Consider the following 13,320-nt stretch of genomic DNA (forward strand, 5'->3'; position numbering starts at 1 on the left):
CCAGGATCCTTCACCTCCAAGTAATTCAGAAACACAAGACGCAGCGCGTGTAGTACAGGTGCAAACCTACCCACCAGCTTATTTTCCTCCTCCCCTGAGCAGCAGCTGGCACACACAGCTCACGTCTTCTTCCTCCTAATCCCAGCTCCTGCTAAAGTCAACCCAAATTTTAAGGGAGATGCTAGCGGGAGCTGGGTCAGACCTCAGCTCTCCCGAGCCTGGGAGAGACTGGGAACTTAAGAGAACCCCTTCAGGCAGGTTAGCCGACGCGGCTTCGGCCAGCCCAGCGGTGTTGGGATGCCGGCGGGCACCGGAGCCCTGTGCCGGGCTGTCCGCGCACGCTGCATCGCTTCTGCGCCCGCGGGCTTGTCGCCCCATCCCCAGCACCCGCCTGCGGCTGCAAAGCAGCATCGCTCGGGGCAGGGCTGGTCCAGAGCTCGCTCAGGGCATCGGAGGGAGAGGGGAGCCCGATCAAACCTCCCCGATACTCTGGTTAAAATGCAGAAGTGGTGCTGGTTTTAGTCCTGCCCAGTGACTAAGGAAATGCTCGGTCAGGCCCTGACTGAGATACTGCAGCTCCTCACATGCCTAGAATTCCACATGGCCCTGCAAAAGAAAGACATTATTAGAGTATCAAATACTAATAATTAAAAAAATCAGCACAACCATCCGTAAAACATTAATAATAAAAAATAAATAATAAAAACCCCAAACACCACAACCCTTCTGCTAAAGGGGGGAGGAGGAGGCTCAAGCTTACAACTCTAGCACGTTTTATTTTGTGTAAATTTATAAAGACAACAATCCTAGTCACGATTGTCACATTGTACAGCACATACCAATACAGTTGCAAACAGAACTCCACGCAAAACTAAGCGCTAACAGTAGCTTGAATCACTCTTCCTGCGATTGTCGTATCTAGGCTAACAGTATTACACTAACACTGAAGAAAAAATAGTTCACTATAAAACAGTGATAGAACGTTTTTATAAAATATATTCCATTCCAATAGCTTTTCTACATACTGTATACTATAAAACTTTCCCACAAAAATTAGTGTCTTTAAATATACATATTTAATCTGAACTGCACCAAGATTAAAAACAATTAAAAATATCAATGATTTTTTTTTTTACATTAACTTCACAGTATTTTTTTGTAGTAGAAGACAAATCCAGTGTTTAAAATGCAGAGCAGGACTGTTCCCTACAGAAACAGTAACTGCCCCACAGTGAAATAGTTTATGAAGAGACAAGCATAAGTGTGCCATGTTTTTAGTACTTCTCTGAAGAGTCATGAACCATTTTGAAAACATGCTCCGAGCTATTGCAACTTAAAAATAAGAGACACACACAGAGAGATAGCCAAAAAAAGTCACCTTAAGAACAAAAATAAGTGCAAACATTTTTTTACTTTAGAAATTCAAGCTATGAGGAGTGGGAACACAAATACCAGACTATGAGAACAGCGTGTTCATGATGTAGTCAAGAACGAGAAAGTCTTTTTTTTTCTTTTTTTTTTTTAAAAAAACTTTTGCCCCATATTCACTGCAGTACAGAGCATGCTCATAGCATCAGTTTAATGAATTATTTCTATACTAAGATCAGACACAAACTTGTTTCAACTTCTCCCTGCTCCATACACTAATGATGTTCTTATGGCACATCCTATTTTATGATCTTCTAAAAAATAATAAAAAAAGAAACAGTATTTGAAGACTGAAATGCAAAAAAGTGTCACAAAAAAATGCAAAATTAAGATTACCAGCTTCAGTAATGCTGACTCTACATTAAGCTCTTTACATGTTGTTCAACATGCAAAACCCATTGTTATAAAATTTAAAGTGAAGTGTAAATTAACTAGTTTTGAAATAGATTAACAGTAATAATTCCACTTCAAAAAAAAATCTAATAAATACTATATCAAGTATCTTCAGGAGAAAAAAAATAACTTAATTTTAGTAGAAAGAAAAATAACTTAATTTTAGTAGATTTTGTTCAGTGCTATTTCCAATCACAGCAAAAAGGAGAAAAAAAAAAAGAGAGAAAAAACTGATTAAGTAGAATAAGACCACAGTACCAAAGCCACTTATGTTCAAGATACAGTACTCTCCCACAACTTCCATATGTAACAGGTTCAGCAAAAATATTTTACAGTCAAGAAATGAGACTGAAAACAAAACCCAAAACTATAAATAGAAGCAAAATTTCACATTACATGTACATTCATAGTTTAAGAGATGAATAATAAGAGGAGGCTGTAACAAGTATATCCTGATTTTCTTTAAAAGAGGAAGTACTTATTTTTTAAAAAATAAAAATAAAAAAAAGAAATCAATCCCATATTATTTATGTAGGTAGTGCTCAGTTTTTGGACCAGAGGGGGAAGGCATCGGGAAATTTTTTCTTCATAAGATGAAATACAGTATTTTAAGCACAACTTTTAAAAATAATCTCAGTGCTTCAAATTAATTTTAAAATAAATGCTTAAGTTCCACAAAACAACTCCAGGAGTGTCAGGAAAGCTGGTGAAGCAACACTAACGCAGCAGAACGACATTCAAAACCCTCAGATATTATTATTATTATATTTCAGTCGCTTGTACATGTACCTTGAATGGATTATTTGACTGGAAGGGAATAATCTGATATTTACCAACATGCACAGACCAAAGGATGCTCTATTAGGCAAGTAATTGAGTTATTTGGAGTAAAACTGGTAATAGTTACAGGCAGCCTCAGTTTACAAACAAACTTAAAAAAAAAAAAAACAAACAACAAACACCAAAAATACCCTAGACCTGTCCCCTGAACAAGTGGGAGACATGGGGGAAAAAAGTTGGGCCACGTTTTCCCTCCAGCAGTTTATCTTCACGCTGCCCCTTTGAAACCCTGGCGATTGCACAGAACTTGGCCCAGAGGGAATCACCAACTTCATAAAAAAATAAAATAAAATATAATTCCAAGCTGCTGATTTTAGCTTAGCAGCAAACTTTTTGGACAAGATAGCAGGGCATCTCCTAACACATGTGGTACGAGTTACCTTGAACTGAGACACCCCAGGAGCCCGATATCGAGAGGGTTATTTAGCTGCTTTAGGGCTGCTGTCCCTCCCCACCAAGGGGGAGAGATCAGCCCCTGGGTGTCGATATGGGAATGAAAATATTCACGTATCATATGATTTTTTCATACGCCCTAGCGCGCATCCTTCAACATTTCGGGAGTGAATACGCCGCAGACAGAAAGAGTTTTTCCATCCACGTTTTATGCTCAAAAGCAGCTTTTCAGTAGGTCAGCCCAGGGAAGAGGATGGGTGGAAGGGGAAAATTTAAGTCAAGTCCTGAGGCAAAAAATTCTCATTCAGATTTTAGGATCAATTGCAGAACTGTTCTAATATAATAAAGAGAATAAAAAATGACCAGTACCAAAGACGCAGCCAGGAATCCTCAACCCCCTTTATAATTTGGGCCAATTTAAGGTCTCGTCTAGCTCTGTAACATGAGAGTACATCTGCACACTCTGCGATATGCGGACAAGTTTCTCTACACTGAAATGTATTTAAATCATAGTTCATCTCTTTGGATGTTTCTATGCAACACGCAGAGAGCATTAGGGGAGCTTAACGGAATCCAAATTTTTCCCCGGAATTTGCTGATAATCTTTTTTCAAACTAAAAAAAAAAAAAACAAACCCCCAAGGAAAAAAAACCAACCAAAAAAACCCCCAAAACCTGACCACGAGGCAAGTACTTCCAGCATGAAAACAGATGCTAAATCATTGCAGAATTACTTAGATCATTTCACATTAATAATGTAACATGGGTGCGCAAGAGAAGACCTAAAGAACAGTGCTGGGAAGGGCGGGTGGCAGGGAAGGGGGGAGATGGAGAGGTGGAAGGATTGCATTAAAAGGCCTCTGGAGTGTATACCTCTGCATCTTTTAAAGATCATATACCTGAAGTGAGTATCACCAAAATAAAACAAAGGAAGGGAGGAAAAAAAAAATTAAAATTCAGATGCTGCCTTTTTTTCCTGTTTTGTTTTAAATGGGCGGAGGGGAAAAAAAAAATTAAAAAAAAATAATAAAATCGCACTTCTCAAACAACCAAGGACTTTACAAGGCCACAATGAAATTTGCGGATATGTCTGTACAAATCCCCCGACTGCGTGAACCGTCTCTCGCACCACTTGCACCCGTGGGGCTTCTCCCTGGTGTGCACCACCGCGTGGCGGCTGAGGTTGTGGGAATACTGGAAGCTCTTTCCGCACTGGCCGCAGGTGTAGGGCTTCTCCCCCGAGTGAGTCCTCTCGTGCCTCTTTAAGGTGTACATGCAAGAAAAAGTCTTTCCGCAGAGGGTACAAGTGGGGACGGACCCGTCGGGGGACAGGCGGGTCCGGGAGCCGTCCTTGTCGCGGAAGTGGGAGCTCAGGTGGAGCTGAAGGATGTGCGGGCTCGGGAACACCTTGCTGCACAGGGGGCAAATGCAGATATGCCCGGGAGGCACGAGGACGCCGGAGGAGGAGATGTCCGACGAATCCATGTCGTCCTCGCTCTCGTCTCGCTCGTGGTCTAGATCCTCCTCTCGGGCATGAGAGCTGCCATTCCCCGCAAACATGTGTCCTAACCCTGTCACTAGGCTTTTGGCTGAATTCCCAAAATGCTGACTCTCCGGACTCCTGGCTTCGCCGTCCTCCTGATCTGACAGCAAGTCTTGTTCATCTTTAACAAGTGGCTCGGTACCCTGCTGCTGGCTGTCGGAAGCCAGCTGTCCAAAGACATAGGAGGGGTGTAAGGAATCTCTCCCCGGCACGGGCTTGAAAGACAAATCCAGCGCGCAGTCCACATCACTCGAAGCCAGGGGATGGTTAACAGACCTTTGGGACAAAGGTCCCGTGGAACTATTGACATTAGCCTTTGTTTTTCCAGCTGCTGCGGCGCACGGTTCTGCCTCTGTCGGCACAGAGCTGACACTTATATGATCAGAGGACCAGGCGGGGTGACTGCTGACCTTTTCTTTGCCTGCTGCTCTCTCGTATTCTGCAACGCTGAATTTTTGTTTGTTTCCTGGGTCAAACTCGTGGACCAGGGGCACTCCGGCGTCTAGAAAATGCTCCGCTTTCTCCAAACTAGCCGCCTCATCATTAATCTTCTCTTCCGAACATAATTCTTTATCTTTCAACTTGCCCTTGCAGACTTTCACAATGTCATACATGTGAAGGTAGCTAGCCGCAGCCAGCACATCTTCGACCGGGAGACTGTTGAATTCCAGCTTTCCCTCGTACATGAATTCGAGCAGCAGGCTGAAGGCAGGGGCTGTGACAATGTCACTGTTCAGATGCACAATATCCCTTTTGTCTAACTGGTCCCTGTAGAAAAGATGGAAGTACATACTGCAAGAGGCAAGAACGGCTCTGTGAGCTCTGAATTGAGCTTCTCCAACTAAAACAGTACAGTCACACAGGAAGCCCTGGTGACGCTGCTGACTCAGACACTGCAGCAACTGGCGGCTATGGTCTGGAAACTCCATTCTTCCTTCATAACCTGTTCAAAACAGGAAAAACTTGAATGCTACTGTAAACTAAAGCCTCCTAGCAGCTGTAACAAACAGATCGGCTTTTTGGTAACACAAGCCAAAGAAAGAGCCTTGGAGATAACGTTTACTGTTAATTGTCTGTAATAGTTTTATTAAGGGGGGGGGGGGGGCGTGGAGAAAAAAAAAAACCAACACAACATGCTTCTCATCCTTTCGCACCTGCTCCGAACAGGAAAAACTTGATTGTAAGTAAACAAAAGCTAGTAAAGCAGCAGCCCCTCCAACCTTTGTTTCTCTCACTAAGCACTTAAATAAAATTAAGAGGAGGAAAGCACACACACAGGGAAAAAAAAAAAGCATAAACTCCCAGGCTGTCTTCCCAGCAACGCGAACTCGGGGCATCTTTTAATAAAGCACATTACCCACGTCACGCACATACACACACGCACATTTAAACTTTATCCCCAGTCGTTATGCACCGAATCACAACAAAACAGCGGCGGCGGGCGCTGGGGAAGAGCCGTTTTTTTGCAGGGAGGGAGCAGGGCGGGGAGAAGCGGCCCCGGCCCCGGCATGCGGAAAGGGGCGGAGGGGAAGGGGGGTGTCGGGGGGGGGGGGTGGAATAAAAAGGGAGAAAGTTTCCCTCGAAGTTATGAAGAGCCGAGGAGGGAAATAAGCGGCGTGAGGCCGGCGGGAGGGCAGGGCTGAGGCTGCAGCCGGCTACCTGCGGCGGCCGGGCGCTTACCTTCCCGCGGGGCGCGGCGGAGCCGGCCGCGGGCGCGGAGCCGGGCGGGCAGGAGGGAGCGCGGGCGCGGGTGCGAGTGCGAGCGAGGCGCGGCGGGAGGGAACGGGGGGGGGGAGAGAGAGGCAGGCGGGAGGGAGGGAGGGAGGGAGGGAAGGAGGAGTGCTCGGTTTGCTAATTACACCGCAAGCTGGAGAGTCAGCTGCTCTGACTTCACTGCGATGGAAATGCTACCTCCAGCTGTGCGCCTTTTAATGCCATATGTTACTCCAAATCTCGCTACCAGCCAACCACAGCTTGCTGCCTTTTAAAGTTCCAGCAGCCCCATTTATAGCCCGCGATTAAATCCCACAAACTTGCCCCGAGCCCGCCCCCCCCCCTTTTCCATACTCCCCCCCCCCCCCCCCCCCCCCCGGATCCCACCTTCCGCCGCAAAGTTGCTCCCCGCAGCCCGTCGCGGTGACCTTCGCCGGCGCCCGGCTCCGCGCAGCGCGGGGGGGGGGAGGGAACGGGAACGGGGGGGGGGGGACACGACACCGCGGAGCCGCTTTTCAGCTCCCCCCCCCCCCCCCCCGCTCCCCGCCGCCCTTTGCAGCCGCGTTCCCCAACTTTGCGGGGAGGACTTTCCCTTGGCGGGGGTGGGTTTCGCCCCCTCTCCCTCCCTCCCGGCCGGCTCCAGCGCCTTACTCACCGGCGTGCGACGGCGGGGCTGGGCGTCCGCATGTGCGCGGCGGTGCGCGGCGCTCCGCGGGTGCGGCGCGGGGCCGGCGGCGCGGCGGTGTTGTGGAGCAGGTTGTTAGCCGGCCGCTCTCGCGATACTTTCCCTCCGAGCCGCGGGTGCGTGTGAGTGCGTGTGTGCGAGTGTGTGTGTGCGTGTGTGTCCCCGTCTGGTGCACACAATAGCCCCCGCCGCCCCGGCCAGCCCCGCCGGCGGCGGCCGGTGTGCGCTGCCGGCTGCGCCCTCCCCCCCCTCTCCTCCTCCTCCTCCTCCTCCTCCTCCCCTTCCTCCTCCTCCTCCTCCTCCCCTCCCGGCCGCTGCATTGGCAGCGCGGCCGTCCCGCTCCCAACTCCGCTGCGCCGCCGCGGAGAGGGCGCGCACGCCCGCCCGCTGCAGCCCGACGTGCCGGCGGGGAGCGGGGCCGGCTCCGCGCCCGCGGAGCGGGAGTTGCGCGGCGGCGGGAGTTGCGCGGCGGCGGGGATGGGGCGAGCAGAGGCGAGGCGCTCCCCCGGATTTATCTTTTAGTTGCGCGTCAGCGGATAAATACCAGATGCCTACGGATTTTTTTTCAAGATGACCTTTTCGATAGTTGATTTGAATTTTAAATTTTAATTAGCCGTAATCCCATCAGAAGTGAGCGCCGGCAGGAGGGAGAGAGCGCGGAAACGCGGGGCCGGGGGCCCCGGCCGCGGTTCCCAGCGCAGCGCCCCGGGGGGGGGGCAGACCCGGCCGCCCCCGAAATCCGCCGCAAAACTCCGGCCCCCGGAGCCCCCCCCCCCGGTGGCCCCGGAGTCCCCCGGTGCCTCCCCGAGCCCCGCGGGGGGACGCGTGGGTGCCGTGGGTTGTCCCGGGAACCTCCGGGCTGCAGCAGCGCCGGGGGGGGACGACGACACACGGAGGTGGCCACAGACCTGAAGCGGGGGCTTGAGGGTCGAGGTCGCTGCTTAGGGGTTTGCTGCCCTTGAAAGGAAAAAGGGGTGAGATGGAGAGGGCTGTTGGGTTTGGGAGCGGAGGGCTGGGGTCACTTCAGAGCTTCCCTGCGCACACGCTGCGTGGTGCCAGCCGCAGTCTCCAGCCCCTGCTTTAGCCTCCGACAAGTAAAGCGTAAAGCGGGGAAACTCCTTTCTCGTCCTTCCTCTAGGTTGCCTCGTCTAGATGATAAAATCCGCAGGATAGCAACTTTTTTTTTTTTTCTTCCCCCCCTCTATGTCTTTTCCAAGGCACGACGGTAGCATTAGCACCTTAAAACATTGGGTTTATCGATTGGTGCATTTGTTACTAATTTACTCCCGTTCTTTGATACTTTATCTTTAGGCTTTTTGTCGTGGAAGTCAGGGTCTACGTTGCCGACACCCCTTTTTTCTCACGGACCTCAACTAATTCCACTGGCAGCTAACGCCAGGATATTTAGGGGGGTTTTGAGCATTAATGACTGCATTGTCACAAAGCTCTCCTTGGGTATTTGGTAATACTATCACCCATACCATTCAAATTGGGAAACTCCAGCCCAGAATGTGGAGGTGCCCAGCTCCAGCAAAAGAGTTAAAGGTGCTGGGGTTAGATCTGTCACCATTCAGTAAAGCTGAGAGCTTTATCTGTTTGTCCACGATGGCAGACGCGATCTGGGAACGGGAGCTCTCTGTTCTTTTAAAGATGCTACTGTCCTGCAGGCGCAGCCTGATAATACAGGCTCTACCAAAAGTGGAACAATTTCTTCCCCTAAGCGCAGGTGCAGTTTCCACAAAGTTACTCTGTGGGTTTGTCGATTTGTAGAGTTTCGCTGTCTTTGTACACTGGAAATGTTAGGCAGTGTCTTGTACTCGTATGACTTATGCCACTTGGCAGAAATCCCTTATTTTGTGTAATTCATTGTTCATTTTTCCCCCCTCCCCTTTAATAATAAGGGGAGAAAAAATAAGATAAAAAAAGAACCAAGGTTTTAATTCCTGTTTGGGTGCTATAAGCTAGGAATAATTGTCTACAATCTAGCAGTGTCTTATTTTTAGTAAACCAATTACAATTTCACAGTATGTGTGTGGTCATTACCGAGTTTGAAATGTCAGAAAACGCAACAGCAGGTATCCATTTTGCGCGTTGTTGGCTTGCTTTTTCAGGACTCAGAAATACTATACTCGCCTTCACACCGAGGCAACGATAGATACAATACAGGTGTTGTACTGATTTAACTACGGTTGTATAAAATACTGGTAGTACAACTCTCTAATGTAAACAAGCCCGAAGTCATTACTGGGGGCAAGGCAACAGGAAGAACTGCCCCAGAAACTTTATTCCGAGAGCTCCTGTGTGTCTGAAGGCCCTCCTGAAAGCACGACAGGGTAAGCAAACCGTCTGCTTTCATCTCCCTGGCCCCTGAGCCCTTTGCAGGCTGAAGGCTCCCCCACCGCGAAGCCCCAAGAGGCTCCGTTTTCAGCCCTTCCTCGAGGGAACGGAGCCAGGCAGCAGCTGCTCGGCCGATACGGAACTCTCCGACCAGCGTCCGTGCTCGGGGCAGATCACAACCATCACGCCGCCGAACACGAGGATGGCTCAACGTGGACTGATTGATGGAAGATGTCGGGAGCCACCGTGTTAGGCATCCTTGTGCAGCCACGTGCGTTCCTGGGTCCGCCTAAACCCCTCCTGGGTGCCAGCGAGCCTTTTGCTGCTTATGGAGCCTTCTAGAGTTGAGAAGAAACCCAGGTTTAGGGCAGAGAAAGTAAAAATCAGTGGTGCTGGCAGGGCTTTCACTTGCCAAGCAAGGCTAGCCCCGCTCCTGGTTGTTTATGCTGCCTGGACGCCAGCCAAAGCCCACAGAAATTAGCAGAAAAACCAACTGGATCAGGTCCATAAAGCCTGAGGACTCGCTTCCATTCTTACCCCTTTGATCCAACAAGAGTATGTATTTACCGAGCGGGGCCTCTCTAGCCCTCTTTGTTGGCCAAATGCAGAAGTGGTAGCAACAGGTTTTTCATGTGATTTAATCGTTTTCTCTCTCACCACATTGGGCAGAAGCCTCTTTGTGTTTGTTTCTACATGATTTCAGTGCTTTTATGTTCTTTTTTTTTTTTTTTTTTTTTTTGTAGGGCATCTTCTTTGTGGTAGTCCAGTCACATTTCAGAGGGAGAGTCAGGGCCTGAGATTGTTTGATACTTGCAGGACTGAAGATATTTTAAGTGCATTGGTCGTAGTGAGTTTTATTTGCAGAAGTTCTTTCAAACTTTTCCAAAGGTTGATTTATCCCATGCAGACAGCAGCGGGCATTAGAAGGACTGAATGCTTCATTCCCTCCTGTGAAACAGGGAGGATTTTAACCCCGGAGGATGCTGAGCCCTGTGGTGGTAAGAGAAGGAGCTGCCATCGGCATCCACGATCTTCCCCAATTAGCAATCTACTCCAGCGCATACCCTGCAGTCAAATCCAAGGTCAGCATTCGGGGGGTTGCTCAGTTTGCAGTCAAGTCATAAAACTGGGCATGACCTTCCCAAAGATCTCTTCAAGCACGTCATCTAAGACTCAAGGAAGCATTAACTTGCACTATTGCTATTCCAGACATTAATCAGAGCATGTATTGCAGACAGTCTCCTCAGCAGCGTGCTTATGTGAGTCGTATTTGTTTTATGGCTGTCCTGCTGATTTCTCCCCGATAACGAGACCCTGTGTGCGCTGGAGTATTTGTGAGTATATATTGTAGCAGCTAGGGCCATTGTCAAATCGTCCTACCAAATGGATAGGCTCGTAGCACTAAGCTGCATGTATAAATTACATATTAACTTGTTGTATTTGCTATAACACGGCTATCAATAAGGATACACCAATCTAGCGACACGCGTTAAGAGCGTAAAGGACTCTGCAGAGGTACCGCTGGCACAGGTCACATTCGACTCCGCAGCAAGAGCTTGCAACATCCCTGTCCGAACCAGCCAGGCATTTAATATCACACCTGTACTCCAGCTCCCTCGTCAGCGGCTGGGAGATGGCTTCTTCGCAGTTATTCTTCTTCTACAGTTTCACTCAGCTTGCCTAACCCTCAACTTCTGGTTGGTTTTGTTACAATCTGCCGTGTTCTGGATTTTTAGAAATGGTAAATGAAGGTGCTTTTTCAGCCTTTAAAAATCTATTGGTTTTTTTCCATAAAGGCAGCACACTTCTTGGTTTGCAGTGGTGAAGGAAATTTGCATGGTGTGGATAAGGCACACTCTCCTCTTTGAGAGGGTTTTTTTTTCCTTTCGCTCTTGCTACTCACCCTGGCAGCCATATTTTAATGTTGCTTGGGTTTTCTTTGGCGCATTCAGAATATAATATACATTTACTTTAAAAAAATCTAATGCAATTTAACATGTTATTTCCATTTTAATATTTGCTCTATTTATTTATCCATCCCCAGGAAGGAAATCTGAGAGCCCACGTTATAAATCAACAGGTGTATAGAAGTTTGTAGCAGGATATATAGAGAATGACAGTGAAAGGCCATAAATAAGTGTGGACAGTAAGAGACAAAATTGGTGTCTGCTTTGGGACCAGGCGTAAGATTTATCAGGCCCAGACAAAAGTCTTTAAATCAGAAGCTGATGTATTCTCAGATAAGCTGAGCAGCACTGGTAGGGTCCAGTGTAGAGTTACTAATTTCTTGTCAAAGAAGACGCTCTTAATTGGCGTTGCTCTATTTGTAAGCAAATAATACACCCTGTTAACAATGCACTTTATTTTAGTAACTCCCAGAAGAAAAGAGGGCTAAATACTGCAGAAGTGTTTTGCTAGATTAGGACTGAGAAAGCTCACAATGGAAATCCTTGCTAAGCAAAAATATAACCTAGAATAAAGGGCTTCGTACTAGCAATGTTCTGGTGCCAGTTTAGCAACAGTTCCTCAGAAAATATTTTGTCCCAGGATAATCAACTTTACCTCCAGCTATTACCCTGAGCTTTGTAGGGCGGAGAGTTGGTGTACCTATCCCGCTGTCTGCAAAAGGTCTCTGAAGCAGGATCCTCTCTTGGGACTTGTGGGGTTGGCTGAACATATTCTTAGAACAAGTGTTGTGATCCTCATTAGATTAATCCGCAATCTCAGGGCATAAAAGACTATCTTTTCCCATGTGTGTGGCATATAATCTTGGTCTTCTCTTGATTTTGGCTTTTCCATGGGGTTTCCAAATCAACCCCACCTGAACAAATACAAGCAAGCGTAAGCATCCCGGATGCCAGTTAAAATAATAAAATCCCAAGCATCTCATTTTTCTCTATTGCCCATACTAAAATCTTCACGTGCTACACAGTTCGCACCATCATGACTACAATCACATTGCTGTTGGCCTTAGCGATGCCTGCTTCTGCCCTCTCGAACCCATCCAGATAACTACAGCAATCACCTCTACTATTTATCCTTTTATCAGGTACTGAATCACACCCAAGCTCCTTGCTCCCACCTCCAAGACCCTCTGTAATTTGGAGTGCTCACACTGGCACCATCTTCTAACCTCCCTGGACATTTTCTTCTTCCCTCACCCCTGTATCCTTTTTGTGCTGTCATATTGGGCTCCTTCGTCATGGGCGTCTGTCTTGCTCTTAGCCGTGCCTCCACCTTTCTTTGGTGGCGTTCTCCTCAGTCTAGTCGGAGGAGCTGGGATGAGGATTTGGGGAGAAGCGGCGCTGGATAGGAAGGATTTTGGCGTGAGTTTGGGAGCTCTGTGCAGAGAAAAGCTGGGTTTGGTGTGCTCCCAGCCTCTGCTCGACTCCTTTGGGAGCCTGGATGCCAAACCCGCGCCTCTGAGAGCAGTCCAGCCCCCAGGGATGGAGAGAGAAATGGGAGGCTGGGGCTGGGGAGAGCAAGACAGACCATTTTTCTAGTCAAAAAGAGCTGCTCTTGTCTCAGGGCTGTATAGTAGCCATCACACTGGTCGCTCCACTTCCCCTCTGATGTATTCCAGGTAGAGGGGAAGTCCAGAGAATGTCATGTAAGAAATGCAAATAAAAATATCTTTCTAGACTTCCTTCTCTTATGTACTGTCTGCCAAACCCTTCGCTTCCCTCCTTTACTGTTTTGCCTATGGATGTCACTTATGCTTTTATCTTGCTCTTCTGGTAAAAGAAGAAGTACTTGCTGCGAGTTTACATAACTTGCCTTTTACTACTCTGGAAATGAATGTGGAACTTTGGTCTTAATTAGACTCTCAGAGTAAGTCCTGTTTTAATGAATCACTGAAATACGTGAATAACATTAAGCTTCAGAATACGTCTGCAGAGTTGGATATTTAAAGCTGGTCGCCCGGCGGGGTCTATGGGGAGACAAGCGCTTAGCACCCAGGTGAAGGTGTAGTAAGGGGGAAGGGACTC

At 48.0% G+C, this 13,320-nt stretch overlaps 1 protein-coding gene across 2 annotated transcripts; it reads right to left on the reverse strand.

Moving 5' to 3' along the window:
* Positions 1–756: 756 nt before the first annotated feature.
* Positions 757–7,434, reverse strand: ZBTB42 (zinc finger and BTB domain containing 42). Of its 2 annotated transcripts, none has more exons than XM_069783305.1 (2): positions 6,965–7,434; positions 757–5,539 (listed from the first exon to the last, which is right to left on the reverse strand). In XM_069783305.1, exon 2 carries the CDS (start codon positions 5,523–5,525, stop codon positions 4,095–4,097), a length of 1,431 nt encoding a protein of 476 aa, XP_069639406.1. In that variant the 5' UTR covers positions 5,526–5,539; positions 6,965–7,434; the 3' UTR covers positions 757–4,094. The 2 variants fall into 2 exon arrangements, with proteins under 2 accessions (XP_069639406.1, XP_069639405.1); XM_069783304.1 differs by lacking the exon at positions 6,965–7,434 and adding an exon at positions 6,277–6,353.
* Positions 7,435–13,320: the final 5,886 nt, after the last annotated feature.

This window comes from Haliaeetus albicilla, chromosome 5 (assembly GCF_947461875.1).
Source record: "Haliaeetus albicilla chromosome 5, bHalAlb1.1, whole genome shotgun sequence".
NCBI classification, from domain to species: domain Eukaryota; kingdom Metazoa; phylum Chordata; class Aves; order Accipitriformes; family Accipitridae; genus Haliaeetus; species Haliaeetus albicilla.

Excerpts from the sequence above, each read along its gene's own strand:
- ZBTB42 (XM_069783305.1), bottom strand. The coding sequence starts at position 5,525 with ATGGAGTTTCCAGACCATAGCCGCCAGTTGCTGCAGTGTCTGAGTCAG.